Below are 27543 nucleotides of genomic sequence, written 5' to 3'. Positions count from 1 at the left end.
GGGCTCTTCCTTCAAGCAGTGCCAGTGACTGTTCAAACTTTCCAAGGCCCTTTGCAGCAATGAGAGCTGGGGCTGCAGCCATGAGCGGGGCTGGGAATGGGGGCAGTGTCCTGTGGGCGCTGGCAGGGCAGGGGACGGGCAGGTTGTTGGCAGAATGAGAGGCCTAATGACACTCTGGCTTCGCGAAGCTGGGGCCCAGTTGCAAAGGTGGGGGGGAGGTTGAGTTGGAAAAATTTCTCCTCTGTTAGAAAACTCTAGATCCTTCTGGGGGGCTTCTTTAGCAGGGACCCTAGGTCAGGAGAGACAGAGATGGGTGTGTCTGGGGATAGACAGACAGACAGACAGGGCAGATGTTTGTGTCTATTTAATTTTCTGATATGGGCTCAGGCTGGAGAAACAGCCAGAAATGTGGGTGTTTCTCTGCCCCCCAATAGGTGTGAAATCAGGTCAGGCCTCTTTACTCCTGGTATTTCATGGCTTTGGCATGTGATCCCAGCCAGGGCAGGTGGGGGACAAACCTCTGGTTGCTGCAAAGCGTGACTGTAATGCCCATGGGGTGGGGAGGGTGCATCCAAACCCCAGGAAGGTTTGGGGGTTGATTTGGGGCTGAGGGTCAGGGGGCTTTGGATCAGAACTGGCTGGCTCATCCCTTTCCCCAGGAAACGAGGCAAGTCGCCCAGGATCCTCTAACAGCAGCCAGCTCGCGGCCTCCCCAGTTCTCTGCACATCTGGAATGTGGACCCCAGCCGTCCCCTGAAGGAGACAGCTAACTCCCACTGGGGTGGGAGAATCGGGGCCCTGAAATTACCCTTCGCCCCTCAAGGGCCTGATGGAAAGCAGCAGGCTTGTATCTGCATACAGGAGACAGAGCATGGACGTTTACAGAGGGTCGCTCTGTCTGTTACCCCAGCGCCTCATGTCCAGAGCCCCATGCCCAGAGCCTGGCACTGCAATGGTTAATGGCAGTCGATCTCCAGGGATTTCTGGTCCATCCTTTGGAAAGCTATTCATGAAATGAGCTGACAGTCCCGGGTGCAGCTGTCCGCCTCTTTCTTTGCCATATTGAGCTCCTGCCACCAAAATCAACCAGGCGGGGCTGGACGGCGTGACACAGGGTCCTGGGCATATCCTCGGCATGTTGGATCCGCTGCTCAGCCCCTTGGGGCCGCTCACGCTGGAAGGCACTTTGCTGCAGTCCCAGCTGAAGAGCAGCTGGGGTCAGGGAGGGGGGACTCTCCCGTGGATGGGCTTGCGCCCAACTTTGTACAAGCAGCTTCCCCGGCCAAGCTGCAGCCCAAAGCGCTTCCCAGAGTTAAATCGCGCACGTCAGCATAAGGCATAAATTACTGAGGGGAGCGGCGCAAGAGCAGGGTGGGCGATCGATGGATGTGTCACTCGCACAGAGGCAGCGAGGACTCAGAGGCGGAAGGGGCTGGGAAGGCAGCGTGTGCATGGGCAGTGTGGAGGGAGCCATAGCAGCGGAGCATGGGGGCCAGGAGCTAGATTGGATTCACTCCAGTCCGGCCATGTAGGTTCTTATTCTGTGCCCATCACCGTGGTACCTGAGCTGAGGAGTGGTGTTGGTCCTGCACCAGTAACACTAGATGTCAAACTGCTTCGCAGTCTGTCCTGTATTTATCCTGGCAGGATGGGGAAACTGAGGCACGGGAAAGCTAAGGGTGGCTTGGCAGAATCTCCTTGGGACTCGGGGTGCCTCCCCACACTGACCTGGGAGGTGCTGTGAGAGTAACCTGGGTCCCTTCTGCCTGGGGAGGCCTGTGCTGGCTCCACGGAGGGAACTGGGGAGGTGTGACGGGCTGAACCCTCCAAGGCACACCAGGCCCCTTAGCCAGGGTCCACGCTCACTCCTTCCTGCTCCTGCCTGGCCTGGCGGCCCGTAAATCAGCTGGAGTCTGAGGGCAGCTTCTTGCCCAGCTGTTTGTCCATCTCTTTGCTCCCCTTGAGCCTCAATCCTGGACCTCTTGCAGCCCCTGCCCTCGGCACCTGGAGCAAGGCAGGGGATGGGCGTGGTTCCTGCCCCTCCTGGAGATTTCACAGCCATCCTGGCCACCAGGAAGGGCGAACTCCTCTTAGCAGCACCCCACACCAGGCAGCTGTTAAAAATATTCATCTTGATTATTACTCCTCCGGTGTCTATTCCAGCACCCCAGCAGCCTCACCAGGTCAGTGCTGCCTTGAGCCAGGTGCTGTACAGACCCCTGCCAGACAGCAGCCCTGCCCCACAGAGCTTGCCCTAAAGCCCCAGAGAGCCGTGGGCCAGGGCACATTTGTCTAGCATCAGCTTCCAGCCGTTGGTGGCAGCCTGGCTCACGAGCTCAGGACCTCCCATTTCCCAGCCCCAGCTCTCCCCAGCCTCTTCTGCAGCCCTGTGGCAGCCTGGCTCTTGGCTTCCCCGCACCCATCCCGGACCTGCCGTAAACCAAGTTAATCATTAATGGCTAGTATGAGTAAGAAATAATTCCCCAGCCCGGCCCAGTTCCCTGCTCTCCCACCCAGCCCAGCCAGGTCCCTCCTGCCCTGCTTCCCCACCCAGCCCAGCCCTCTCTTGCTCGGCTGTATTTCTTGTGGGCCCCGTCAAAGTCGTCAGTCCCCCTGTCACCCATTTCAATGTCCTGTAACACCGCCCTGGGCCCTCCTAGGTCTAGGCTGATTCCTGATTTGGCATGAGCTGGGCGTGCTGTCTCCAGGCCCCCCACCACCACCCCAGTGTTGCTAGGTGGTGTTTTTAGTAAAGCCTCAGCTCCTGGAGTCATGTGAACATGTGGGACTCCTAATTCTTGTGTATGCCAATCTCAGGATGGTGCATGCTGGGGCAGGGGCTTGTGCCTTAGCAAGGAGGGAGGGCTTGGACCAGGCTGGAGTGGGGCAGAGGTGGCCGTTCGCTCTGAGCCAGCATGGCACCAGGCTGGGGAAAGGGAGCAAAGCGTTGCCAGCTAGCACACGGGGGAACACCTGCTGGTGGCAGCAGGCCAGGCGGTGTCTGCCAGGCCAGGGCGCAGGCAGCAGCAAGCGTGAGAGGCAGGGGTGGGCAGGGAGGAGGACGCTGGGAAGGAAGCTGCTTAGCAGAGACTTCCTTCAACGCTTTGCTCATTTTCCTGGCCTGAGCCACACGATAGGTTCCTGAGGCTGACAGACAGCAAGGCCGGGTCCAGGCCTGCCAACGCGGCTCCCCCGGGTGTGGGGAGCCCAACTGGGGAGTCATTAACACGGGATCTCTCCCGTGCTGTCTGTAGATCGGTGGCTCAGTGGCACCAGATCTCCCGCAGGCAGAACTGCACAGATCCCCAGAGGGCTCTCTCCTCCCCCAGGATAGCTCTCCCCACACTGGGGTACACACTGGCATCAGTGGGACAGACCCAGCATGAGGTATCTGGGGTCTGGCCCCAGGTCTCTCTGTCAGACCGACCGACGCTCAGTAACAGCAACAATCACAAACAGCAGAGCCTGGACCAAGCCCCAGAACAGATATGCCCCACCTTGGGCTGGAGGAGAGCCTCTGCAAAGGCTCCCTCCCTGCATAACGGGGCAAGCTACAATCTTGGCCCCAACTGCCAAGAAACTGCAGGGCTTTGGAGCCACGTTTTGCAAATGGATCCATCGCTCATGATGCCCCCAACTTCCAGCGAGGTTCTGGTTCCCTGCTGGCTGCCGGCCTCAGCCAGGGCCTCTCTGTCACCCCCAGCCGCCCTGAGGTCATCTGACCCACGTGTTTCGAACCTCGTGAACCTGTCTGGGCCAAAGGTTCTGGGCTGGCCCCTCTTCTAGGGGAATTGCGTTAGCCTGGCACAAAAACAAAGAGAAACTCAGAGAAAGATTTAAAATACATCTGGCCCAGAACCCAGGAGAGGGGGGCTGGGAAAGCCGCGTAGGCTACAGACAGTTGAAGATTAAAGGGGACTTAATGAGTTCATGGAACATCTGTCATGTCAAATCTATCAGCTTCGTCAGCTGAGTGTGGACTAGCCGGTGAATTCAAATGGTGGGAAACCACCGTCGAGATTTTTGATACCGACATATCTAGGGCCTGATTCTGATTTCAGTTACCCTGGTGTAAATCTGGAACAAACCCATGAAATCAGTGGAGTCATTTTGGGATCTATGCTGGTGTAACTGAGATCAGAATCTGCCCCATTGTGGACAGTGTGGACAAAGACAGTGACTTTCCTGAAATGGGTTTATGCGCTCACTACCATGGCTAACAGAAAGGGCCATCTCCATAGGAAAGCTGCCCTCTCTGGAGAAGAGATGGCAAATTCAAACCCAGCTACCATCTGTGCAAACCAGCCTTTGATTTCAGAAGGATATGTGGGGGGTGTCTTTACACCTGGAGCTGGAAGCTGGGCTGGGGCAGATCTGAGGCAGAAGAGAAACAGAGTAGCCTTAGGGATAATCCTTCTAAATTCTAATAAAGTTCCTTGTTCAGTGTCAGAAGAAAGTGATTCTTTCTGTGAGGCTTCGCACAGAAACACAGGCGTTGCCAGGTGGGCTCGGTCCTCGGGTCCATCTTGCCCGGTGTCCTGTCTCTGACTGTGGACAATATCGGATGCTGCAGAGGCAGATGTGGGATAATGTGCCCCGCACATTAGAGCTCATTCTGCTCTCTGAGAGCTAGAGGCTGGCATAAGCCCTGGAGCACGGGGCTCAGATGGTTGGTAGTGTGCACTGGTACAGCTCTGGCTGTTAGCACTCACATTGCATTAGGGTGCAGTCTGGCCTGCTACCTATTAATGAGCGAGATGGGAGCATGTTTGCTGTTCATTCAGCACAGCTATTGCAATTCACAGCCACTGAGGAGCTGCCTGTAGACAGGTGCTTAAAGGGTGGCCAAATTCTTTGAAACAGCTGGGCCATGGGTAGGTCTGGAGCACCTGGAAGAGCTATTCTGATCTGCTCCCGTTCACAGGTCACGCAATCCCCGTAGCACTAGTTCAGTGGAAATCTGGTTCCTGACGTGGGTCTGGTTGTGTTTTGCCATTGCCAGCAAAGCCCACAAGCTATGACAAGTTTCACTGTGTTCGGATTTGGCTCTTCCTAGCACCTGAGCACTTCCAGGCCTCCGCAGGGCTGAGCCGTGGTCTGTGGATGGCAGCGCCGGGGTGGGGGAGGGCTCAGTGGGGAAAGCTTCCCCATGCTGAACCGTGAGCAGTTTCGGATCCCGGGATGTTTGCATGAGAATCCCGCCCCAGGGATGGCTCCTCAGCTGGAACATGTGAGGCAGCTCAGATGGTATGGATCAAAGAGATTGGCACTTTTTTTGGAAATGCTTCTGGAGGGCTGGGGGGGCACGTTCTGTTCCCACCTCAGCCACTTGTGTGGCCTGAGTTACGCGGTGTGTGGCAACAGCACTGTGCAAACGCTGGGGCGGGCACCAGTAGGCTCTGGCTGTTCGCCGCAGGCTGGGACTGCTGCTGATTTGCATGGCCTGATCTGGCTGGCTGTAATGGGGGGTCCATAGCCAGGTTGAAGGCCCTGCTCCAGCGCAGGGTGAGACCTGGGGCAGGGCCCAGTGGCCCACATTGTGAAAGGTATGGAGGGGCTGGGCTGCTCAGCATCACAGTGACTAGCTGACTTCAGAGCCTGCGCTCCCGGGACTTTCAAGGAGACTTGGGCATTGAGATGAGCAACACTTCAGTGCCACTAAACCTCTGGCTCTCTGGACCTCCGTTCCCAGCTGTGCAATGGGGAGACCTGCCCTGCCACCCCGCTGTGCTGTGCATCACAGCCTACGAGGCGCGCACCGACCAGGAAGCTGGGGCCAGGCGAGAGCCCAGGCGAGTGAATCCAGCCTGTTACCCAGCTGTGAAGTCCCACTGGACCACGCACAGGTATTAGAGGCTCAGCTGCCCCTGAATTCAAGGAGATGTAGGCACCTAAACCCCTTAGGCTCCCCAGCCCAAGCTCTTCTCCTCACCCACTGTTTTTCAGTGGGGAAGTGACTCATCCAAGCTTCTGCTGCCAGGCAGAAGGCCCAGCTTCTGGCTCCCCAGCCAACGCCTAATCCACTAGGCCACAGGGTCGCCCCCTTCGAGCAGACAGTGGAGGCACATGGGGTGCTGGGAGGGGCTGCGCCTTTATCCCTACCGAGGTCTCTGTTGATCTCCTGGGGTGTGGCGCAGCCTCGCCCCGGAGTTAGGAAAGGGCCCTGCCCCGGCCAGCGGAGAGGCCGCAGGCGGGGTTGTCAGAGGAGCTGCAGGTCAGTGGGAGTTGAACCGCACATCCCCAGCTGGGTAAGCCCCTCGAATCCCATCAGCTGGATCTAATGCTCCCCGCAGGGGGGCCGTGCAGAGGGATGCTGCTGGGCAGCTGTTTGCCTTCGCTCTAAGCTCAGATGCTCAGTCCCGGCTCCCACTGACTTCGACGGGGGGCACTTGGGCAAGGTCAGCAAAATGCAGACAGCGCATAGGCCGGGCTTAAATTCTCCCCGAGGATTTCCTGGGGGCACTGGGGCTTTGGTCCCACGGGAGGCACCGGGGCTCAGGGCTTTTGCCCCTTGTGTTTGAAAATATTTACTGGAGCTCTGCTCCAGACAGCTCTGGCTGAATTTGAGCCTTGGTGCTAGGTCTGCCCGGCTGCTTCGCTCTCCCCTAACCCTTTCCAGCTGAGGATCTCAAAGCCCTTTTCACCAACTCCCCCTCCCTCTGTCTCCCCAGGGTAACTTACACCTGTGATGTGGGTATTATCCCCATTTTACAGATGGGGAAACTGAGGGACAGAGTAGGGTAGTGACTCCCCTTGGTTATACCGTGGCACAGCTGAGAACAGCACCCGGCATCCTGACTCCCAGTCCTGCTGCCTTGTTCCAACCACAAGAGCTCCCTTCCCAGAGCCGGAGCTAGAATCCCCGTTCCCCACATCCCTTAGTGCTAACCACTTGATGACACCCAATCCTTGGGCGTCATGCTTTGGCAGGCCTCCATTGCTAACGACTTCCAGAGATGCTGCAAGAGTTTGGTTTGAAATGGGGGAGGAAGGCAGAGGGTGTGTTCTGCCCAAGAGAGCATGTGTGTGTGTGTATGTACACTCGTGTGTGCACACACATGTCCGTGCAGACGTGTGTGTGTCTGTGTATATGTGTGAGGGTTAACAGTGCAAGCCTCCCGCTCGCTTGCTCGCTCTCAACTCCAGCAAAGGATAGCAGGGCAACCCTTTCTTTCCTTTCCTCTTTCTTTGCTGGCCCGAGTCGCCTCCCTGCCTGCCCGGGAGAGTGACGTATTTCTGCAGAAAAAGGAAAGGGAAAAGAGTGCAGAAAATTCCCCCACCACCCAGCGGCTCTTCCCTCCCGGGGCCCTGGCACCCGTCCTCACTCCCCCGTCAGCGCTCGGCTGCCCTGGCTCTTTTCCCTGGACTGTCGGAGGAATTCACGCAACCTAAAATGGCTGCCAAGAGGAAACTTGGAGGGGGGCGGGTGAAGTGCGCGTGCATAAGTGTGTCTGTGTTGTGTTTCTCTTCCCTCATGCTCTGAAATGGCTGCCAGCTAAATGGGAGGCTGCAGGCTTGAGCTAAGACGCCATGTGGCGAGAAAGCAAAGCCAAGCATTAGACCCACAAGCAAGGGGGTTTTCTTTCCCCGGCTTCTTTCTCTCATTCAGGTTTTCTCTCCCTTCTTACTTTCCCCCCTTTTTCAGCCCGTGATACCCTGCCCCCATCATGGAGCAATCTCATTTGCACACTTTGTTCTGGTATTCGGGGAGGGACGAAAAATCTGGGCGAGGGGGGAGCAGGAGTGGGGGAGAAAAGCGTGAGCCCAGCCTGGCACAATGGACACCGTTTCTCTCTTTCTGGGCAGAAGCATGAGAAGGCCCTGCGTGAGCGATGCCCGGGGGTTTCCACTGCTCCATGCACTGTGGTTTTAATGGGAGCACAAAATGGCCGTCGTGCCAGCATGGGGGAGTAATGTGGAAAAGTGGGGAGGGGAGCGGAACAAAATGGCTGCCCTCAGCGGTTACGTCAAGCAGGATGCACGACTGTGAAAGCCTTCCCCGTGGCCCGTTTCTCCTTCTCTTTTTCACCCCACCCACCAACAGCCTGTGCCATGGGTCTCAGCAACAGCGACACTCTTAGCCTGTCTTTTGGGTGAGAAAAACGCATTGCCAGGCACCCGCTTCTGTGCCGCCCGAGGCCAAAAATAGCAGGCCGTGCTCCGGGAGCCGCGCTTCCGTGTGAGGTCTCGGGAAAGCGCGTGAAAGGGAAATCAGGGAGCAAAGAGCCGTCAAGCGGCTTGGCTGGGCTGCTGTGTTTTGACTGTGTTGTTTGGATTGCCTTAGCCTTTTCCCGGCATCAGCCAAAACTGTGAAAGGAAAATGCCGAAGGCCAAACAGGTGGGAGGAGGAGAAGGATGGAGAAAGAGCGAGAGAGAGAGAGAGCGAGAGCGAGAGAGAGAGAGGGAGGAAAGAAAAAGGTGTGTGTGGGGGGAAGGTTTGGAGCCGCTTTGAAGCCAGCCTGGCATCTCACCAGCTCCCAGAGCCAAGCGACAGAGGCTGATGGAAAGCACGGTCCAGACTCCTGGCAGAGGCGGATTAAGATTTATTGAAGCACTGGGCACAAAGAACATTTGAGCCCCCACCATCCCCTGGGGGCCCAGGGGCAACAGACCCTGAGGGGCCATGCCCCACCCCCAACTTTTTAACATGGCTACAGGAGCCTCGGGCAGGCATGGAGCAGCGGCCAGTAACCTTCCCGGGGCTCCCTACTGCCTCCCAGCCGGGGCAGGGACTCCTCTCCCCACGGAGCGTGTCTGCAGGCCCGGGGGAGGGGGCGGGAGGCCGGACCAGAGCCCCCACTCCTGGGTCTCACTGGCAGCGGTGCACCCTGGGGGGTGTGGACACGGGTCGGGGGCCGTTCTCGGCCACCTTGGCCCCTGCCCAGGGCAAGCAGAGGGTCTGGGGATCCCCACAGCAGCCCAGGCTCTCTGGGCCAGCGGCTCCTACCACTGACCGGGGGATGGGGTAGGCCCACAGTTCCGGTGCCAGTGGCCCCCCCACTTCTACACAGGTTCTGGTGGTCCTGCAGGGCTCCACAAATTGGGCACAGGCTCCGTGGGCCCCTAGGCATAGGCTCCGTGGGCCTGTGCGTTAATCTGCCTCGGCTCCTGGGGAAGATCCTCAGCAGGTCATAGAGGATACGGTGTGGTGCAAAATCCCTGTGGGTGGCACTGTGGGGCAGAGCAAGCCCAGATCAGAGGATCAGCCGGGCCCCACACTCTATCCCCCCAGTTCTTTGTTATCGTTATGTTAATGGCTCCAGCCGCCTGAACTCCTCGGTTACTCACGGACTGTGCGCTGCCGGGAATAACGACACACCACTGGGCTCTTCGCTGAGCAGGCATTTTATCAGGCATCTCGAAACACATCACAGGCGTTCATTTCAGTGGGGATCCCAACCCTGCCCTCCGCCCAGGAACCAGCGGAGTATTAGCAACCTCACTGCACTGCGGGAAACTGAGGCACTCACACAGGAAGTGGCTGGTGCAGAGCCACAGCAACAGACCCAGAAGTGGAATCCAGGAGCCTGTGCCACGCGCTAGGCCAAACTCAGCACGGGGCTGGGGCTGGAAACCAGGGAGCAGAGCCTTCTGGAGCTGGGGCAGTTTAAACCAGCTGCCCTCTGGCGTTTCAGCTCCTGGTCCCCTGCTCTAACTACTAGACCATTTTCCAGCACTGGGAGTAACAGAAGAACCCAGGAGTCCTGGCTTCCCATCTTCTGCTCCAGCACTAGACCATGCCCCTCTCCCGCAGACTGAGATCCCATCCAGCCCCAGATAGATACGATTCTGTGGTTCTGCTGTGCCCTTGGCAAAGGCTTCTTTTCCTGCCTGTATCCAGACCCAGTGGGTCTCCCGGATGGGAGCGGTGGGCATAGCTTGGATGTGTGTAAATATAACCAGCCTGTGGCTAGTTAGCCGCGTGGCCAGCGTACAGTGTACTGTACAGCGTACAGCCCATAGCTGTAATTAATGTGGCCTGGCTCTAGGGCGACCCTGAGGGATGCTGGCCAAGGGGGTCCCCCCATTCTTGGGTGGAGAAACGGCCGCCAGGAGCGTTACTGGGACTGGGCCACCTCTGCCAAGCCTCGAAGAGGGGAAGCCGGGAACAGCAGAGGCCACTTGGGTTCTGCCTGGAGCAGAGGAAATGAGCCAGTGAGTCTCCACACAGAGCCAGGCGGTACTGGGCCCCCGGGGCTTGGAGCTGATCCGCTGATGGAGCGCTGAGCAGGGGCCTGAGCCAAATCCCAGTGTCCTGGCTGCCTCCTAGACCTAGAACGGGCTGGAGTGAAACCTTGGGTCCAAATCCCCAGGAGCTTTGGATTCAGATCTTGACTTTGTACCTTGGTCCCCGTTGCTCTGGGTGCTAAGGACAGCCCCCTGAAGGGCTGCTCCTCCAGAATCACCCAGATTAGGATCCGGTGCCTGCGAGGTGCTGAGCGTCCTCTGCTCCCATTGACCCAGCAGGATCAGGCCCTAGCATCAATTTTCCCGCCCACCCAGGTCTCTGCAAGACCCCTGGGATCAGCAGTGCCCCAGGCAAGATCTTGTGAGGAGAGCTGCACTTGTCTCTCAGCCTGGGGACCCTGACTCCAAACAGCTGACAGCAGAGCCGGCCTGCCCTGCCTGGAGGAAGTGAAAGGGATCCCAGAGAGATCCCAGGATGTTAGCGGGGAGCTCTGCATAGTGAGCGGTGTAACCCATGGGCTGTCAGTCCTGGCTGAACCCAGAAGATGGGCTTGTTTCTGATGCTCTCCCCATGAGTCTGTCTGCCTCTAGCTAGGAGCCAGAGCCGGCACATTCGGGGCACTGGGGATTCGGCTGAATACCTCCAATAATGGTTTTCAATCTTTGCACTCTGCACAAAGGAGGAGAAAACCCCCAGCTCTGGAACAATCACTGAGGACTAGGACAAACCTCAGCCCCGTTTCCACACAGCTCGCCCTTGAGGAGCAGCACGCCCTGGCCCCGCTGTCCTACCCCATCATTTAGTGGGAGCAGGAAACTAAACCAAAATCCATCCCAGTCACCCTCCCCGGGCCTGATTCTCACTCTCACAGGACCCCTTCACACCACTCTACGTTTACCTCACCTTGGGAGGCCCCTGTGCGTAACCGGAGTGGACCGGGGACCTAGGTGTGACTGAGAGTCAGGCCCTCAGACTACAGAGAAGGCTGCGAGCCCCAAGTTCGGTTGTGCATCCCTGGGCGCTCAGGTGTAGGGATCTCGTTACGCTGGCGCGGGGTCACTGCTGTGGACTGGGGATTGAGGATCAGCTGCCTTTTAATGATCTATCTTCTGTCTGTGTGTCCATCCCTATGTCTGTGTGTCCATCCCTACCACTGCTACATCCCACTCTCCCTGCCCGTGGCCAGCGGACTGAATGTGCACCAGGGTCCAGTCAGCCCCCACACTTGTCATCCGTGCCCCCACCCCAGGCAATCCCACTCAGGGTGTTTCTCTGATTGGCAGAGCGATCCTGGCAATACGACATGGCACAGGGTTCATATTTACAGCCTGATCTGCTTGTCTCAGTCACAATCCCCCGCTGAGATCAGTGGGAATCCCTCAACTTTGATGGGTCTCTGAGCCAGCGCTCACACCAAGGGACTGGTTTGAATCATAGAATATCAGGGTTGGAAGGGACCTCAAGAGGTCATCTAGTCCAACCCCTTGCTCAAAGCAGGACCGATCCCCAATTTTTGCCCCCAATCCCTCAATGGCCCCCTCAAGGATTGAACTCACAACCTGGGTTTAGCAGGCCAATGTTCAAACCACTGAGCTATCCTATATTTGCCTGCGTTTGATGTTTTTTTTGGGGGGGTGGGGTGGTTTGCCATTGGTGGGTGGCAGTGGGACAGGGCTCCTCACTGCAGACTCGCGTTGGGCTCTGCCTGCCTCCGCCATCCCCACCGGCAGCCCAGACGCTGCCCTTGGGATGCATGGGGCTGGCCAGGTCTGTCGCTATTGCAGTGGGCACCGCAGGGCACGGCTGGCTCTTCCGGAGCTCTGCGGGTCCTGCAGGCGCACCCCCAGGTCTGCCCCAGTTCCCAGGTCTGGTTCCTCGCTGTCACGGCTCAGCCACACTTCCTAGCAGAGCGGCTCCCTCCACGCTCCGTGCGCTGTGCTGACTCAATGCGCCGGAGCTGGCTCTGTGAAGGAGCAGGCTGCAGAATTCACATCCAGGCTCTACTACCCACACAGCACCATGGCATAACAAACCCAAAGGGCTTTGAAACCAGCAACCGGCCCCAGACTTGGCAGGGAAAGCTGGGCTTAGCCTCCATCTCCAGCCTACAGGGAGACTGGTGTGAAGCCCAGAGACTGCAACGGGGCTGCTCCGTCCTGCCATGCTTGGAAATGGCTACCTATTGTGGGTATTTATCCATCCCCTGTTACCAGGATATCTGAGCCCCACCCCGTCTTTAGTGTACTGAGCATCAGGGCTGCCATGCGGGCAGGGGCAGGGCAGCACTGCTAGCCCCATGTGCAGGGGGGCAACTGAGGCACAGAGAGGCATGGTCACACAGGAAATCAGTGTGGAGCTTGAGCCCTAGTCTCCTAAGACGCTGGTTGGGGCTCTAGCCCCTGGACTATCCCAGAGCCCAGAGGAAGGCACCCATGGCAAGGCCCAAGCAGCGCCATCAGTGGGGCCTTCCCTTGGGTCCCGTGGTGCATGCTGGGTGATGTAGTCCCCACGGGCTGCACTTTTGCATGAAGGTCCAGGGCCCAGCCTGGCTCTGGCTGCTCCTCCAGCCCTTGGGATAGATTTGTAACATCACAGAATCTCAGGGCTGGAAGGGACCTCAGGAGGTCACCTAGTCCAACCCCCTGCTCAAAGCGGGACCGATCCCCAATTTTTGCCCCAGATCCCTAAATGGCCCCCTCCCCGAATCCAAGCCCAGGTCCTGCCAGGAGGGCACGTACAGTTCCCCTGCCCCTGGCTGTGCCAGACCCCGTCCCTGGGCTTTGTTTGTGGTGAGCTCTGCAGCACTCCAGGGGGGCGCCCGCGCAGCATGGTCCTCCATGTCCGACTGCGGGGAGGGCGGGAGGGAAACGGCCTTGAAATCTAATCCAGGATGCTCTAGAAACCAATAGTGCTGAGCTCAGCGTCTGCGAGCCTGCAGAGGAGTCTGCTTATTTTTAGATAAGATGGAGCAGGGGCCGGGAGTGCGGGATGCAAGCTGCCCAGCCTGCCTGTGTGGCTGATGAGGTGGCGAGGGGTGGGGAGACTGCAGGCTGCGGCAGGCACTTCCTTTGCACCATCGCTCTTGAAAATGTAACGCGCGCTGCCATCGTTCTAGTCTTCCCTTTTTTTTAACCGCCTTTCCTTTGGGAGGGGCTGCCACGGGAGCAGGGAAATCCGTAGAGTTACTCTGCATGTACCCCAGTGTCACTGAAGCCAGGATCTGGCCCCTCCTCCATCCAAACAGCACCGCGCAGGCCAAATCCTGCAGTCCTTACTCAGTCAAAACTCCCACTGAGGTGGGGCGCTCAGGCAAAGGGGGTAGTAGTGCCCCCTGGGGCTGGAACAGCAGCGTGGGGAGTGTTGATGAGATCTGCTTCCCAGCCCTGCAGAGACACTGCTCCGCAATTTGGGACAGGAAGTGGAGGGGTCTGCCTCCATAGGAAACAGCAGGAGGAATTCACAGAAGTGCTTAGGGCTGGTCTACACTACAGACTGAGGTCGACATAAGCCACGTTAAGTTGATCTAATGATGTGTGTGTCTGCAGGACCAAGTCCCTTCCACCGACCTAAGTGGCTTGTAACGTTGACTAACCCAGGTTTGTTAATGAGACACGTGATGGCTCAGCCCCTTGGCGTCAGGTCTCCTAGTACAAGGAGTTACAGTTCTGCTGGAAGTTGCAAGTGGCCCACACGTTGGGTAGGATGGACACGTGCACACACACACACGAAGCACCTACATTGTGTGAGAAAGAGAAGACAGCCAGGCTACATTTCAGCAGCAACAGTGCTGGGTTTCCTGCATACCTTGTTTCTTGTCACTAATGAAGTATATAAGCTATCCAGGCATCATTGAAAGGGCACCAGGAACGGAGACCCGGGGCGCAGGAGCAGCCAGGAGATGGGCATGTGGGTTGCAAAAGTCTGATGCCCATGACATAAGGAGGAAGGCAAAATAAAAACTATAAGGTGGATAGAAAGCTGGCTAGATTGTCAGGCTCAACGGGTAGTGATCAATGGCTTCATGTCTAGCTGGCAGCCGGTATCAAGTGGAGTGCCCCAAGGGTCAGTCCTGGGACCGGTTTTGTTCAATATCTTCATAAATAATCTGGAGGATGGTGTGGATTGCACCCTCAGCAAGTTTGCAGATGACACTAAACTTGGAGGAGAGGTAGATATGCTGGAGGGTAGGGACAGGATACAGAGGGATCTAGACAAATGAGATTGCTCCAAAAGAAATCTGATGAGGCTCAACAAGGACAAGCGCAGAGTCCTGCACTTAGGACGGAAGAATCCCATGCACCGCTACAGACTAGGGACCGAGTGGCTAGGCAGCAGTTCTGCAGAAAAGGACCTAGGGGTTACAGTGGACGAGAAGCTGGATATGAGTCAACAATGTGCCCTTGTTGCCAAGAAGGCCAATGGCATTTTGGGCTGTATAAGTAGGGGCATTGCCAGCAGATCGAGGGACGTGATCATTCCCCTCTATTCGACATTAGTGAGGCCTCATCTGGAGTACTGTGTCCAGTTTTGGGCCCCACACTACAAGGAGGATGTGGAAAAATTGGAGCGAGTCCAGCGGAGGGCAACAAAATTGATTAGGGGACTGGAACACATGAGTTATGAGGAGAGGCTGAGGGAACTGGGATTGTTAGTCTGTGGAAGAGAAGAATGAGGGGGGATTTGATAGCTGCTTGAAAGGGGGTTCCAAAGAGGATGGATCTAGACTGTTCTCAGTGGTAGCAGATGACAGAACAAGGAGTAAAGGTCTCAAGTTGCAGTGGGGGAGGTTTAGATTGGATATTAGGAAAAACTTTTTCACTAGGAGGGTGGTGAAGCACTGGAATGTGTTACCTAGGGAGGTGGTGGAATCTCCTTCCTTTGAAGTTTTTAAGGTCAGGCTTGACAAAGCCCTGGCTGGGATGATTTAGTTGGGGATTGGTCCTGCTTTGAGCAGGGGGTAGGACTAGATGACCCCCTGAGGTCCCTTCCAACCCTGAGATTCTATGATTCCATGATTCTAAAACGCCCGCGGTGAGGCCCGTCCCTCCTCACAATCAAGGGAGATGTGGTAAAGGTTCAAGCAGCAACGTGAACTGGCTGTGAAAGCTGCAGGGACTGGCAGAGTGGCAGATGACCAAAAACCACTGATGCTGCTCCTGTTGGGGGTCTGGCGCAGAAATGTTGGGCGTATGTGACAGGTCTATGTGAGGGACACAATGCTGGTACAGGCAGTACATACATGCAATGGGTCTAATGCTGGGTATATGGGATGGGTATATGCCCTGTGCATATGTGATGAATATAGCACTGGGTGGATGGGACAGGTGTAACGCTGGCTATATGTGATGGGTACAATGTTGGGTATAGTGATGGGTGTAATGCTGGGTACACACACTGGGTATAGAGTTTGGGGCAGTGCGCAGTATATGGAATGGGTATATGCATTGAATAGAGCAATGGGTATTGCATTTGGTGTAGCATGGGGTATATGCAATGGGCACAGCAATGGGTGTAGCGCTGAGTATCACACTGAGTTCCATATCAAGGGTAGAGGTGGGAGGGAAAGAACGACAGAAGGAATCGTGAAAAGGTCTGGGAGTCACAGGGCCCCCAGGAAGGAGGTTCCCCTTCCAAGGCCTGGCCCCTGGGGGCGGAGAAGTTCATCGTCACACCTGAACCTTTAACAAGTCCCGTCCTGTGAGTTGGCCCATCGTGGGGCCGGATTGTGGTGTCTGGCGCACGCCAGGTGCTCAGCACGTTACGGCAGTCCGGCCCCGAACAGCGCCCTGGCTACAGACCCTCACTCTGGACTGCCCCCTGCAGAGAGCTGCGCTGGGCACTTGCCAAGGCGGCACTGCTCAGCCAGGCAGCAGGACAGAGAGATGGGCAAGCGCCCGCAGAGGAGCAGAGGGCACGTGGCTGGAAGCCCCAAGTTTGAGCAGGGCGGGGAGCATTCAGCAATGCCAAGCACCTGACTTGGAGGGGTGTCAGCATGGGGCCACTGGGCTGGCGTGGGGAACGCCCAGCCATCGGGTGAGTGTGTGGAGACCAGGATCAGCCCCACGCCTAGGGGAGGGCAGAGGCTGAGCTGAAAACGCAGGGGCTAAATGTGCAAAGGGGGACTCTTGAGGGCAGGGGAATTGCTGGGTAGGAAGCCAATACTGCTGCTGTCTAGTCTGGCTGTGCATCCTATATCCGTAGCCTGGCTTGGGGGTGGGAGCGTCCAGCACCCTGCCAGCTCTGACGGGTGTGGTGGCTAATGGGTGCCCCAGGAACCGCGATGGGACGTATCAGATCACCTCCCCTGGGTTGGCCTGGAGGTCTCCCATCTCTCTGCTGGCCCAGGTCAACCATGCTTGGTTTGAGGAGGCAGCCAGCACACAGCCTGAGGCTGTGTCTCCATTACCTTCCCCTCCCGGGGCCCACTTCTGCCACCAGTGTACCTAGTCTCCATGCCGCCTGCTCAGGCCTGGCCAGTCCTGTCTCAGATTCCCCAGATGGGACCCACCCTGGTGCCGGGCTCGCCCGTGGTGGCACTCCATGACTGATGTCACAGCCCCATGACACCATAGCAAGGAAATCACGTTGCCTTGAACACGGTCTGGGAGCTCCAGGATGGCTCCCTGAACCCACTGAGACTCTGCCACAACCCCTGGGGCAGGTGATCACCCCTGGCCCTCCCACAGCTCTGGCTAGCTTGCCCCTGGCTAGCTTGCTCTGAGCCCCCCATGGCACCTACTGCCCCGAGCATGCCAGGATGTGGCATTGCCCTGGGGAAGGCTGGCCAGGGCCCGGGTGGCAGGGAGCAGCTGTTCCAGAGCCAGGTGCAGTGGGCAGGCCGGGCGGTGCTTTGTATCAGTGTGCAGGGCTGCCTGGCGAGGGGGCTGCAGCCACAGCAGAGGAACCCAGGGCTGTTTCATGGCGCCATCGGTTCTGAGGTTGGGCGCTTCCTCCATTACTGGCGGCGGGCAGGCAGCGGTGAGGGCAGGAGGCTCCGTGGGGCACGGCAGCCCATTAATCATTGTATGGGAACAGCAAAGTGACCTCTGGTTAGTGAGCGCAGACCACGCAGGGGCCATTACAGCACAAATGATATTACATAAAGCAGCCATTAGTGTTTGTCTGTTGCCAGGGGAACCAGAGGCCTGCTTGGTCATGGTCACTAGAGGGGAGGAGGGAGAGGTCTTTCTTTCTTTCTTTCTTTCTTTCTTTCTTTCTTTCTTTCTTTCTTTCTTTCTTTCTTTCTTTCTTTCTTTCTTTCTTTCTTCACTCCCTCAACCTTTACAATTCCCCCCCCACTCCTCCCGCAGTTTGATTTGAATGCAGCATTCTGCTCCACTTCCTGTCCTAACCTCTTGCACAGCATTCCTGTGCACTGTTACATGGTTGCCGTGTTCCACCCCAGAGGTGGCTGCATTCCAGTGTGCCATGAGTGAGCCACGTGCAGCGTTGCTGTCCAGTATTCAATTATTGCTGTGCTCCAGCCCAGTGGTGGCTGCAATTACTCCCTACCCCTTCTATTAGCAGGAGGAGGTTTTCCTTTCACTATCAAAGGGATCCTCTAGGGATACTGTGAGGAAATACTCAAATCAGTTTCCAGCCAACAGGGGGCGCTGCGGGGAATGCGACAAGGTCACTAAGACAGGGTCCAACCACTGACAAGGGCTGGTCCGGAGCCCAGCCGCTCCCAGCTCCTATTCCTACACCTGCGAGTCACAGCTCATGGGGGCTATTACCATCTGCCTGGGGCAGATGAGAACCAGGGTGGGTGACTCCGCCGGAGCCAGTGAGCACCCGCCTCACTCCACCACCCTTTGGGGGAGATGGGGGCTGTTGGGCCATCTAGGGCAGGCTCGACCCAGCGCTCCCCACTCTAATGCAGCCCCCAGCTCCTTCTGTGGCTGCTTGGTCCAGGCCAGGAGTTGGGGCGTCCCCCTGTGACTGCCTCAGGCTGGGAGCAGGGCAGAAGCGCAGGGTCTATGCGCCCAGCAGCCTCAGCACTGCATCCTCTTTCTGCGTGGGGCAGCCCCACACGGGACATGGGCATCTTGTGGCCAAGGCAGACTTGCCCCTGCCATCCTGAGAGCGGGCTGGGGGAAGCGGGCTGGTCGCTGCCAGCAGGGGGCGCTGCTCAGAGCGGGGCCTAGGGGCCTGGTGTGGGGTCAGGATGGGGGGAACGGGGCTGGCGAGGGGGTGCTGGGTTGCAGAGCCTCATGCCTGGCTTTTCCTTTCAGATTCAGAGCAAAGCAGCAGTCCGAGGACAGGGATCGGCTCGGACCAGGAGGACAGCAAACCGATCACATTGGGTAAGTCAGCACTGGGCGGGGGGTCCCCTCACCCCTCTCTTGCCAGCTTGTGGGAGGGTAGGTCTCGCATGTAGACCCTATTTAAAGCTCGCTCTCAGAACCCCTTCGGGGCAGGGAAAGAAGCCATTCGGGTACTGAGGCAGTTGACACCCTCCCCATTCACCCTCTGCAAACCCAGGGGCCAGGCCTCTCGCTGGCCACAAGAGTGATGACTTTGGGGCTCTCACAGCCTAGTGTCCCCTGGTGGAAAATCTCTGCACAGCGAGGCCTGAGAACAGAGGAGAGGGAGGAGGCGTTTCTTAAAGCCCCAGCGCCTGAGGTCAGGTGCTTATGGGAGAATCTCAGCTTTGGTTTAAAAAATACCCCAGGGACGTTTCTCACCCTTGTGGCTGTGGAGAAAAGCTGGAAGACCTGACACCTCTGCAGCCTGAAGGCAAAGGACAAGAGCCCCCGGTTAGTTAGCTGTTACATCTCAGGATTAGTGGGGGCTGCCCCATCATTCTGGGGTGCTTTGAGGGAGGCAGGTTTCTGCTCAGAAGAGGCCGGGGCTGGGACAGAGGAGGGGCTGTGGGGTGGGACTGAGGGGCAGCAGCAGGGCTGTTGGGGGAGCCCTGGACTGGAGCATTGTGGGGGTGATGGGAATTTAGGGCCATTGCAGAGCTGGGGGGGGACCCAGCACCAGAACAGTGGAGGGGCTGCAAACCAGGGGCATGGGGCATTGGCAGAGCTGGACATGGGAAGCTTGTACAGCGCTCGTGCATGCTATGCCAGGCTCTCTTGTCAAAGTACCACCCAGGCCGCTTCTCCCAGAGCGGGTGTGGGGGGTCCTGAGGGGCACAGAGAGAATCACACAGCTGTCCCAGGCTCTTTGCCACAGCGCTCCCCACCTGGGGAACAGCTGAACAGACCTCACTCCTGCCGCAGGGGGCCCCAGCCCACCCTGGGCCAATGCAGTCCCACGGGCGGGATCTCACTCCTGCCGCAGGGGGCCCCAGCCCACCCTGGGCCAATGCAGTCCCACGGGCGGGTTCTCACTCCTGCCGCAGGGGGCCCCAGCCCACCCTGGGCCAATGCAGTCCCACGGGCGGGATCTCACTCCTGCCGCAGGGGGCCCCAGCCCACCCTGGGCCAATGCAGTCCCACGGGCGGGATCTCACTCCTGCCGCAGGGGGCCCCAGCCCACCCTGGGCCAATGCAGTCCCACGGGCGGGATCTCACTCCTGCCGCAGGGGGCCCCAGCCCACCCTGGGCCAATGCAGTCCCACGGGCGGGATCTCACTCCTGCCTCAGGGGGCCCCAGCCCACCCTGGGCCAATGCAGTCCCACGGGCGGGATCTCACTCCTGCCGCAGGGGGCCCCAGCCCACCCTGGGCCAATGCAGTCCCACGGGCGGGATCTCACTCCTGCCGCAGGGGGCCCCAGCCCACCCTGGGCCAATGCAGTCCCACGGGCGGGATCTCACTCCTGCCGCAGGGGGCGCTGGGGAGCCCCAGTCCAGCCGAGCCCCATGGAAGTGGGAAGATTTGAGCCGAGTTTTGCATTGCAGCGGCCAGCAGCACAGACACCTGCTCCTTCAGGGGCCAGTGTTGTGTCTGCTCTTCCAAGGAGATCAGGCAGCCCACAGCAGGACCAGGAGCGGGCAGGGCGAAGCCCAGGTGCTCCCAAGGGGTCATGTTTGTGCTTCCCCCTGAGAACTGCTGGGGCCTTTTCAAGAGCTCATGGTTCCCTCTTGCCAGCACTCGATGAAGAAGATGCTGAGGGCATCCAGGCCTCTCCAGCGGGCACCCCAAGCCAGTGGTTCTGTGCCTGAAGGCCAGGCTGAGGCTCTGGACTAAGGCACCCCCCTCAGGCGCCCGTATTCACAAGCTCCCAGGCACAGAGTCAGAATAAACATCCCTTTGCATGGAGCGAGCTCGGAGCTCAGACTCGCGCAAGGATTTGCAAACACGGGCCATTAACTCAGGGAGATGGGGCTGGGCTGGGTGCGGTGGGTAGCGCTGGAGAGAGGGTCAGACGAGCACAGATAGAAGAGCTGGATGTTAATGGAGGGCAGAACTTTCCCCACCCAGGCAGGAATATTAACCCTTCACTCTAGGAAGGCCGCTTTCCGGAGGATGGGGGGGAGGGGGGAGGGTAATTGGGTTCTGCAGATGAGGTAACACCGAGAGGTTCATCTGTTAGTAATGTCAAGGGAGGGGTGTCCACAGCGACACCCCGGAGTTCGCACCACGGATGTGCTGGGCCCCTGCAACAAATATTACTTGTTATTTGTATTAAGTGGCACCTAGAGGCCCCCAAGAAAGATCAGGGCCCCACTGCCAGGAGCTGCCCAGACACCAAGAGAGACAGCCTGGCACCCCAAGGGTGGGAAGGGGACCCAGAGGCCCAGAAGCAGGCCAGTGGTAGAGGCAGAAAGAGAACCCAGGTGTCCTGAGGCCTGGGCCTCCCCACTAGGCTGCATGGTTTTAGAGAAAGCAGCTGTCCACGTCACTGACAAAAGCACATTTTGGTCGGCTGCGTCTGTGTGACTGAGCCAACAAGACGGAGGCAGAAGAGCAGGGAGAGAGGGCTCCCAGCCAGCCTGCGCCAGCTAAATCCCTGGCTGCCGCTGGCCCAGGGCATCCCCAGAGCAGCGCCCGGAAGTGCTGGGGTGAAAGGTGAGGCGCCGAGATGGAACAGAAAGGAAGCGATTGGATTTTGCTAGATGGGAAAACGCCACGGAGAGGAAACTGCTGAGCCAGGGCTTTCTCCTTCACCTCCGGCTTCTGCCAGCAGCTTCTCAGCCGCCGGTGATGCTGAGACCCAGACTGAGCCCATCGCTGCTTGTGCACCGCCCCACACTCTCGCCCCCTGCAGCAGAAGTGCTGACTCAGCAAACCCAAGCTGCAGGAGGGGCTTGGCTCCTCAGTGCCTGGGGTGACATACGCTCCAGGCAGATGCTGAATAGTTTCCCTGTAAGGGGACTGGGCTGAGCGACAGGGAGACCGCAGACCTGGCTGGCCAGGAGCCAGAGTTTTTATCAGCTGGTCTGTGGAGCGTGGAATGAGTTTGGCAGGCCTCAGCCCAGCTCCCCAGCATAACAGCCATCCTCGGACTCGTTGCAGAGAGGCCAACGGAGTGTTTGCGTGGACCTGTGGCAGAGGGCTGCAGGACAGTGGGCGCATGCCCTGGGATTCCAGGTGCAGGATAACTGGAGACGGGCGGGGTGGTGCCCGTGGTAGGATCAGGTGACCAGAATGGGGGCTGCATCTCAAGCTGGCAAGTTCGCAGTTTGCCCCCGTTCACTGACTTTGCTGTCTCACTGTGAGCGCCAGGATCTCCCACCTGCAGCTGCTTTCCACTGAGTCACTCCTGTGGCTGGGTTTGGTTTTCAGAGTCACCCACCACGTGCCGGAGGCCCCTGCGTTCAGCTCTGCCAGTGTGCCAGCCCCAGGGCATGCGGGCAGGAGCTTGACTGCCAGCTGGGGGACGGAAGTATCCAGGACTGTTAAGCCATCAGTTGTTACTGAGAAGTGGCACCTGGAGGCCACCCCCACTGGCAAGCTGCGTGCCAGCCCTAGACCATTGTGCTGTGCGCTGCACAAACATACAGTCGAATCCGCCCCTGCCCAGAAGAGTTTAAAGTCTATTCAGACAAAAGAAGGAGTTTTAATCTCCATTTTAAAGACAGGAAGCTGAGACCCAGAGAGCCAAAGGGACTTGCCCCTGGTCACGCAGGGGATCTGCAGAAGGACTGGGGTCAGACCTCTGAACTGTGTGCTCTTCTGAGACCCAGACCCACAGCCTCAGCCCAAGACCATGCCGCCTTTGTGCCAGTTAGCTGCTGTTCTACCGAGCCCGCCCTGATGATTCCCATGCTCAGAACTGCATACACCAGCCTTGAGACAGGACTTGTCAGTCCCCAAATACAAATACAGGCCAGTGTCACTGTCCCCACTTTACAGATTGGGAAACTGAGGCACAAATTTTGTCACCCTAACTTGATAGATTTCTTTGAAGAGATTACAAGTTTGGTTGGTACAGGTAATAGTGTAAGGCATTTTGGCTTGGTACTCTAGGATATTTTGATTAAAAACCGAGAGCAATACAAGATCAACACGGCGCCCATAACATGGACTAAAAACTGGCTCACTGATGGGTCTCAGAACGTAACTGAATGGGGACGCATCGTCAGTGTGCTTCTAGCGGAATCCTGTGGGATCAGTTCTGGGATCAGTATTAAACATTTTTATCAACGACCTTGACAAGAACATCAAAATCATCACTGATAAAATTTGCAGATGACAAAAAGGTTGGTGAAGAACAAAGCTGACAGGTCTCGGAGACAGAACAGGCTAGTTTGCCTGGTGAGCTGGGCACAACGAGCCAACCTGCAAAGTCACACATGGAGGAACTCAGAGCACGTGCCACCGCTACAGGAGGTGATGAAGAAGATGGAGAAACGTTCTCTCTTGCCACACAGGGCAGGAGAAGAGGCAGTGGGTTCAAACGACGGCAGAGCAGATTTAGAGTCTGTCTCACTAAGAACAGTAGGACAGTGGACCAGACCTGCCTCGGGACGTTGTGGAAGCCCCTTCACTGGGGGTTTTGAAAGGAGGCTGGATAACCACCTGGCTTGGACACAGCAAATCCTGCCTCTTGGCAGGGGTTAGACTAGATGGCCCTTGTGGTCCCTCGTAACCCTACAGTTCTTTGGGGTACTCCTGGGGAAGCAGTGCCTCTGAACAGGACTTTGGGGTCATGGTGAATAATCAGTTGAGCTCGCTCTGGGTTACTGTGATCCTTGGACGTAGAAACAGGGGAATCTCAAGTAGGAATAGGGAGGCTCTTTTATCTCTGGATTTGGCTCTGGTGCGACCGCCCCTTGGGCTTTGTCCAGTTCTGGTGCTCACAATTCAGGAAGATGTTGATCATCGGGGAGGGTTCAGAGAAGAGCCCTGAGAATGACTAAAGGATTGGAAAACCTGCCTTGTAGTGATAGACTCTCGGCGCTCCAGCTGGTTAGCAAAGAGAAGGGTGAGGGGTGACATGGTAAGTACCTGCATGGGGAGCAGGAATTTGAGAATCGAGGGCTCCTCAATCCAGCAGAGCAAGGTCTAATGAAAGCCAGTGGCTGGGAGTTGAAGCTAGACAAACGTAGATGACAAACAAGATGCACTGTTTAGTGAGGCAAATTAACCATTGGAACAATTTGCCTGGGGCCGTGGAGGGGTTCTCAGCCCTGGAAATCTTTATATCAAGTGGGGAGGGGGGGTTCTCCCAGCTCTGTGCTTGTTCCCCAGGAATTAGTTCAGGGACTAGGGCAGGAGCTCAGAAGAGATGACCACAATGGTCCCGGCTGACTAATTTAGGAATAAGTGAAGGGACTTGAGTCATACCCAGGCCAGGACTACCTGCTGTCCTGTGCCCATGCCATAACAAGAATATCCAGAGTAAATGTTTTAAAAGCAGAAGAGCTTGAAAGGAGAATGAACCCTCCTGCTTCAGGGCAGGAGCTGACTTCTAGCCATGGGGGCCAGGAGGGGCCTGTGCCTGGGGCAGATACCCCATCACTGCGGGATTCTTGCCCCTTCCTCGGAAGCAGCTGTTAGAGGCAGGATACCAGGCTAGATGGGCCCCTGATCTAATCTGGCAAGTCCTGAGCTGCCTCTGTTGTATCTCTGATTAAAGCAACATTCTGGCTAAGAATTTCAAGACAGTTACAGCCGCCCTGAGCACTTATGACCCAGCCCATGGAGAGAATTAGAGCTGCTTTCACACCACGGGTTGGGGTTTTAAGCTATGTGAGTGTGACATGAAAGCGGGTCAGGTCAGTATGACATGTACGTCAGTTACTGGATATCTGACACACAGGTGCAATACGTGGGAGCCAGCATGAGTCACACAGATAGGAAATTAGATTTCACAGCCAGCGCCTGGGGATCTGGGCTGGGGATCCCTCGCCCTCTCCGAGCCCCAGGCAGGAGCGGGCAGCGCTCAGAGGGTAGGGTTGTTGACAAGGAGTGAAAAGGGTGGGGAGGAGCCAGGCTGGGCCATGCCGATGCTGCTCTGGTGCCCGTTGGGCAAGAGGATCTGGGCTGACTTGGGAACTTGGCAGGGGCCCATGGGCTGGCAGCTGCTGGGCGAGGATGCAGATTGCGGCTTTAATGCATGCAACATGGGAGAAGCTAGGCTGCTGGAATGTCTGCTCCAGCCATTGGCCCAAGCAGACCATGGGAGGTCCCCGGGGTCCTGCATCTTGGGGTGGCTACAGCATCTCTTCCTTGCCAGGGCTCTAGAGAGCTGGCAGCCCCGGGAAGCGATGCCCAGCACATGCTGCAGGAGGGAGGGGGAATCTCCGGCCCTGCCCACCCTGGCCTCTCTGTAGAGATGCGGCCAGCAGCTGAGGTGCCATCTCTACCCAGGAGCTCCTCTCCCCTAGGTCCCTGCAGAGCGACGGCTTCCAGCATCTAGGCCCCTGGGCTGGATTGTGACAAGGCTCCCTGGCCCACTCCAAACCCGGAGACAGCCCAGCCCCATGGCTCTGCTAATTGATGGGCAATTAACTCAGTGAGCCAGCAATACCTCAGGCCAGGCTGCTCTGGGCCAGGAATGCACCTGGCAGCTCAGCTAGCCTGAGGACCTTGCCTCTGACCTAGCGAAGGGGAGCCCTGGACCTTCTGCAGGCCTCTGCCTCAGCTCCTAGGAGCAAGGCTGGGACCAGCAAGCCAGCCAGCTCGCCCCATCTGCGGAGACCTGGGCACCAGGCTGCTCGGTCACTACGGCGGGGCGTCATGACGCATTACAGGGCAACAGTGGCCCCCGGCGGCTGTGCAAAGAGGCAGGTCCTCGAAACGATGGGTTATGGGTGGAGGGCTGGGGCAGAAGCCCACCCCAGTTAGAGCCGCAGGGAGGGAATGGCGGCGACTCTGGTGCCAGTGATGGGTGCCCGGAGCCGTGTCTCTCTGCTCCTCTCACCTCTCTCTCTCTCCCCGCGGCAGATACAACAGACTTCCAGGAGAGCTTTGTCACGTCAGGGGTATTCAGCGTCACGGAGCTCATCCAGGTCTCCCGAAGTGAGTACCAGGCTGGCAGCTGGGGGTGCATGTGCACGGCGGCAGGCAGGAAAGCCGGTGGGGCCCCAGAACTTTCCCTAGCGCTGACAAACACGCCATTGCAGGGTGAGGCAAAGCCAGTCACTTCCCCTTCCACCCCCGCAGCCCCTCCAGGGGAGCAGACTGCGTGGAGTTTGGCTCAGGGCTTGGTGAGCAGGTCTGGGCACAGCCTGGCAGCCTCATGCCAATGGCTGTGTTCCTGAGCCCTGTGGGGGGCACCAGTCCTAGTTGGCATAATGGCCAGGGTGAATTTCCCCCCAGGAGTGGGTAGCAAATGCAGCTTTCCCGTGGAGCAGCAGGCCCAGGGGAGCTCTGACCGAGCGGGACGTGCCTGCCCCAGGCTGGGTGTTTGATTAGCCCTCCTGACGCGGCTCTCTCTATGTTGTGATCCACAGCACCAGTGGTGACAGGCACGGGGCCAAATTTCTCTCTGGGTGAGTTGCAGGGTCATCTGGCCTATGATCTGAACCCCTCGAGCACTGGCATGAGAAGGACGCTCCCCAGCACCTCCTCCAGCGGGTACGTACCAGCCTCAGCACGGGCTCTGGGGGCAGCAGGGCCAGGCGAGGGCTGGGCTGGGCCTTTTCTAGGCCTTCTCTGTGCAGCACGGTGTGGGAAGGGCAAGGCAGGTTCAGTCCTGCTTCAGCCAGATGCGGGGCCTGCCAGCATGCCTAGTCACATGCATGCAAGCACCTTCCTGGGCACACGCGCTCTGCCATGCACGCAGAGACCCGGATGTACAGACATGTACACGCACACGGGGACACGCATGGCGCTCCAGTCACACACACCAACAGAGCCACCCAGGCACGCTTGGAGCCTCATGCATGTCCGTGGACTCCTGCACACACACACCGGGCAGCAGCGTAAACCTCCTCCTGCGCGGCCCCAGCTCTGGGGTAGTTTGGTCCACAGAACAGAAATCCAGGGCAGGTTTTTCCCTTTGCTGGGCTGTAGCCAGAATCCAGTGTGGGCTCCTCTCCTCCTCGCTCCTCGTCCTCTCCCTGCCTGGCACACTGTGTCCTTGGGGAACTCCTGCTGCCCGGGCTCCCAGCCGCTAGCCTGCCAACCTCCTCTGGTGGGGAGGGAGATATGTGTTACTTAACCCCATCATTGCTGCAGCGCGCCAGCGACCTGCTGCGGTCACAGCCCTGCGGGGAAGAAATCCAACAGCGACATGGTTAACCAACAGGGTTGGCTTGGTGGCTTCCAAGGCCAACTTAGAGCAGCCCTGAGCTTGGCAGCTGTAGCACCCCGGCGGCCTGGGCCTGTCCGTGCTTCCATCTAAGCAGGACCAAGGCTATGCAGGAGCTGGATGGGAGACCGCTTGAGGAGCAGTGATGGGGGCTTTCACCCCTGAGGCAGGCCTGGCCCCCCTGCTGCTCGGGCACTGTGCTCCTGGGGGCTGTTGCATAGCGACTGAGGCCGGTGGAAGCTTAGGAATGAGGAGAAGTATTAGCAGCCGTGTGCGGGCTCCCTGCCTCCTTCGGACGGGACCTTGTGCCTCTCTCTAATCCCCGTCCCTCTGAATATGGTCTCTGCCACTTCCGGTCCTAGACTGCTGTGTGGCTATGAAACAGCTGCTGCATTCCCCCCAGAGGCAAACGGGGAGGATGACATTATTCGGTGGCTGCGGGTGTGCACCCTGTAAACTAATACGAGAGAACAGGAGCCAGGGAGCTGAGGGAGAAGCAGCCCGCTTAGGTCTCTGGGCAGAATTTGGCTCTCATGGGCTCTGCCAGGTTACTGGAGAGCAGAATTTGGCCCACAGTGTCCATTTCCCCTGCCAGGGAACGTGCTGGCAGAGACCAGGCCCTGTGGATTTCCCACCAGATGAGCTAGGCGAGGGGAGGGGGATCCTGCCGGCCTCACCTCACTGGTTGGCAGAGTGGATGAAGCCTCAGGGAGCCCCTTCCTTTCTCTTGTCTTTGATCGGGGCCAGCGTGGGTCAGCC

At 58.0% G+C, this 27543-nt stretch overlaps 1 protein-coding gene across 7 annotated transcripts in view; it reads left to right on the top strand.

Moving 5' to 3' along the window:
• The window catches only part of NFIC (nuclear factor I C), a 157979-nt gene that overhangs the window by 78697 nt on the left and 51739 nt on the right, over positions 1 to 27543 (top strand). For 6 of the 7 annotated variants that reach the window (XM_073324331.1, XM_073324334.1, XM_073324326.1 and 3 more), the window contains exons 3-5: positions 18424 to 18495; positions 25476 to 25550; positions 25985 to 26108. In XM_073324331.1, the coding sequence (XP_073180432.1) occupies positions 18424 to 18495; positions 25476 to 25550; positions 25985 to 26108 (271 nt within the window). The remainder of the gene's footprint in view (positions 1 to 18423; positions 18496 to 25475; positions 25551 to 25984; positions 26109 to 27543) is intronic. The other variant, XM_073324329.1, reaches the window with a different exon arrangement.

The sequence above is a fragment of the Lepidochelys kempii genome, chromosome 25 (genome assembly GCF_965140265.1).
Source record: "Lepidochelys kempii isolate rLepKem1 chromosome 25, rLepKem1.hap2, whole genome shotgun sequence".
In the NCBI taxonomy this organism is placed as follows: domain Eukaryota; kingdom Metazoa; phylum Chordata; order Testudines; family Cheloniidae; genus Lepidochelys; species Lepidochelys kempii.
This window is presented reverse-complemented; position numbering and strand designations above follow the sequence as displayed.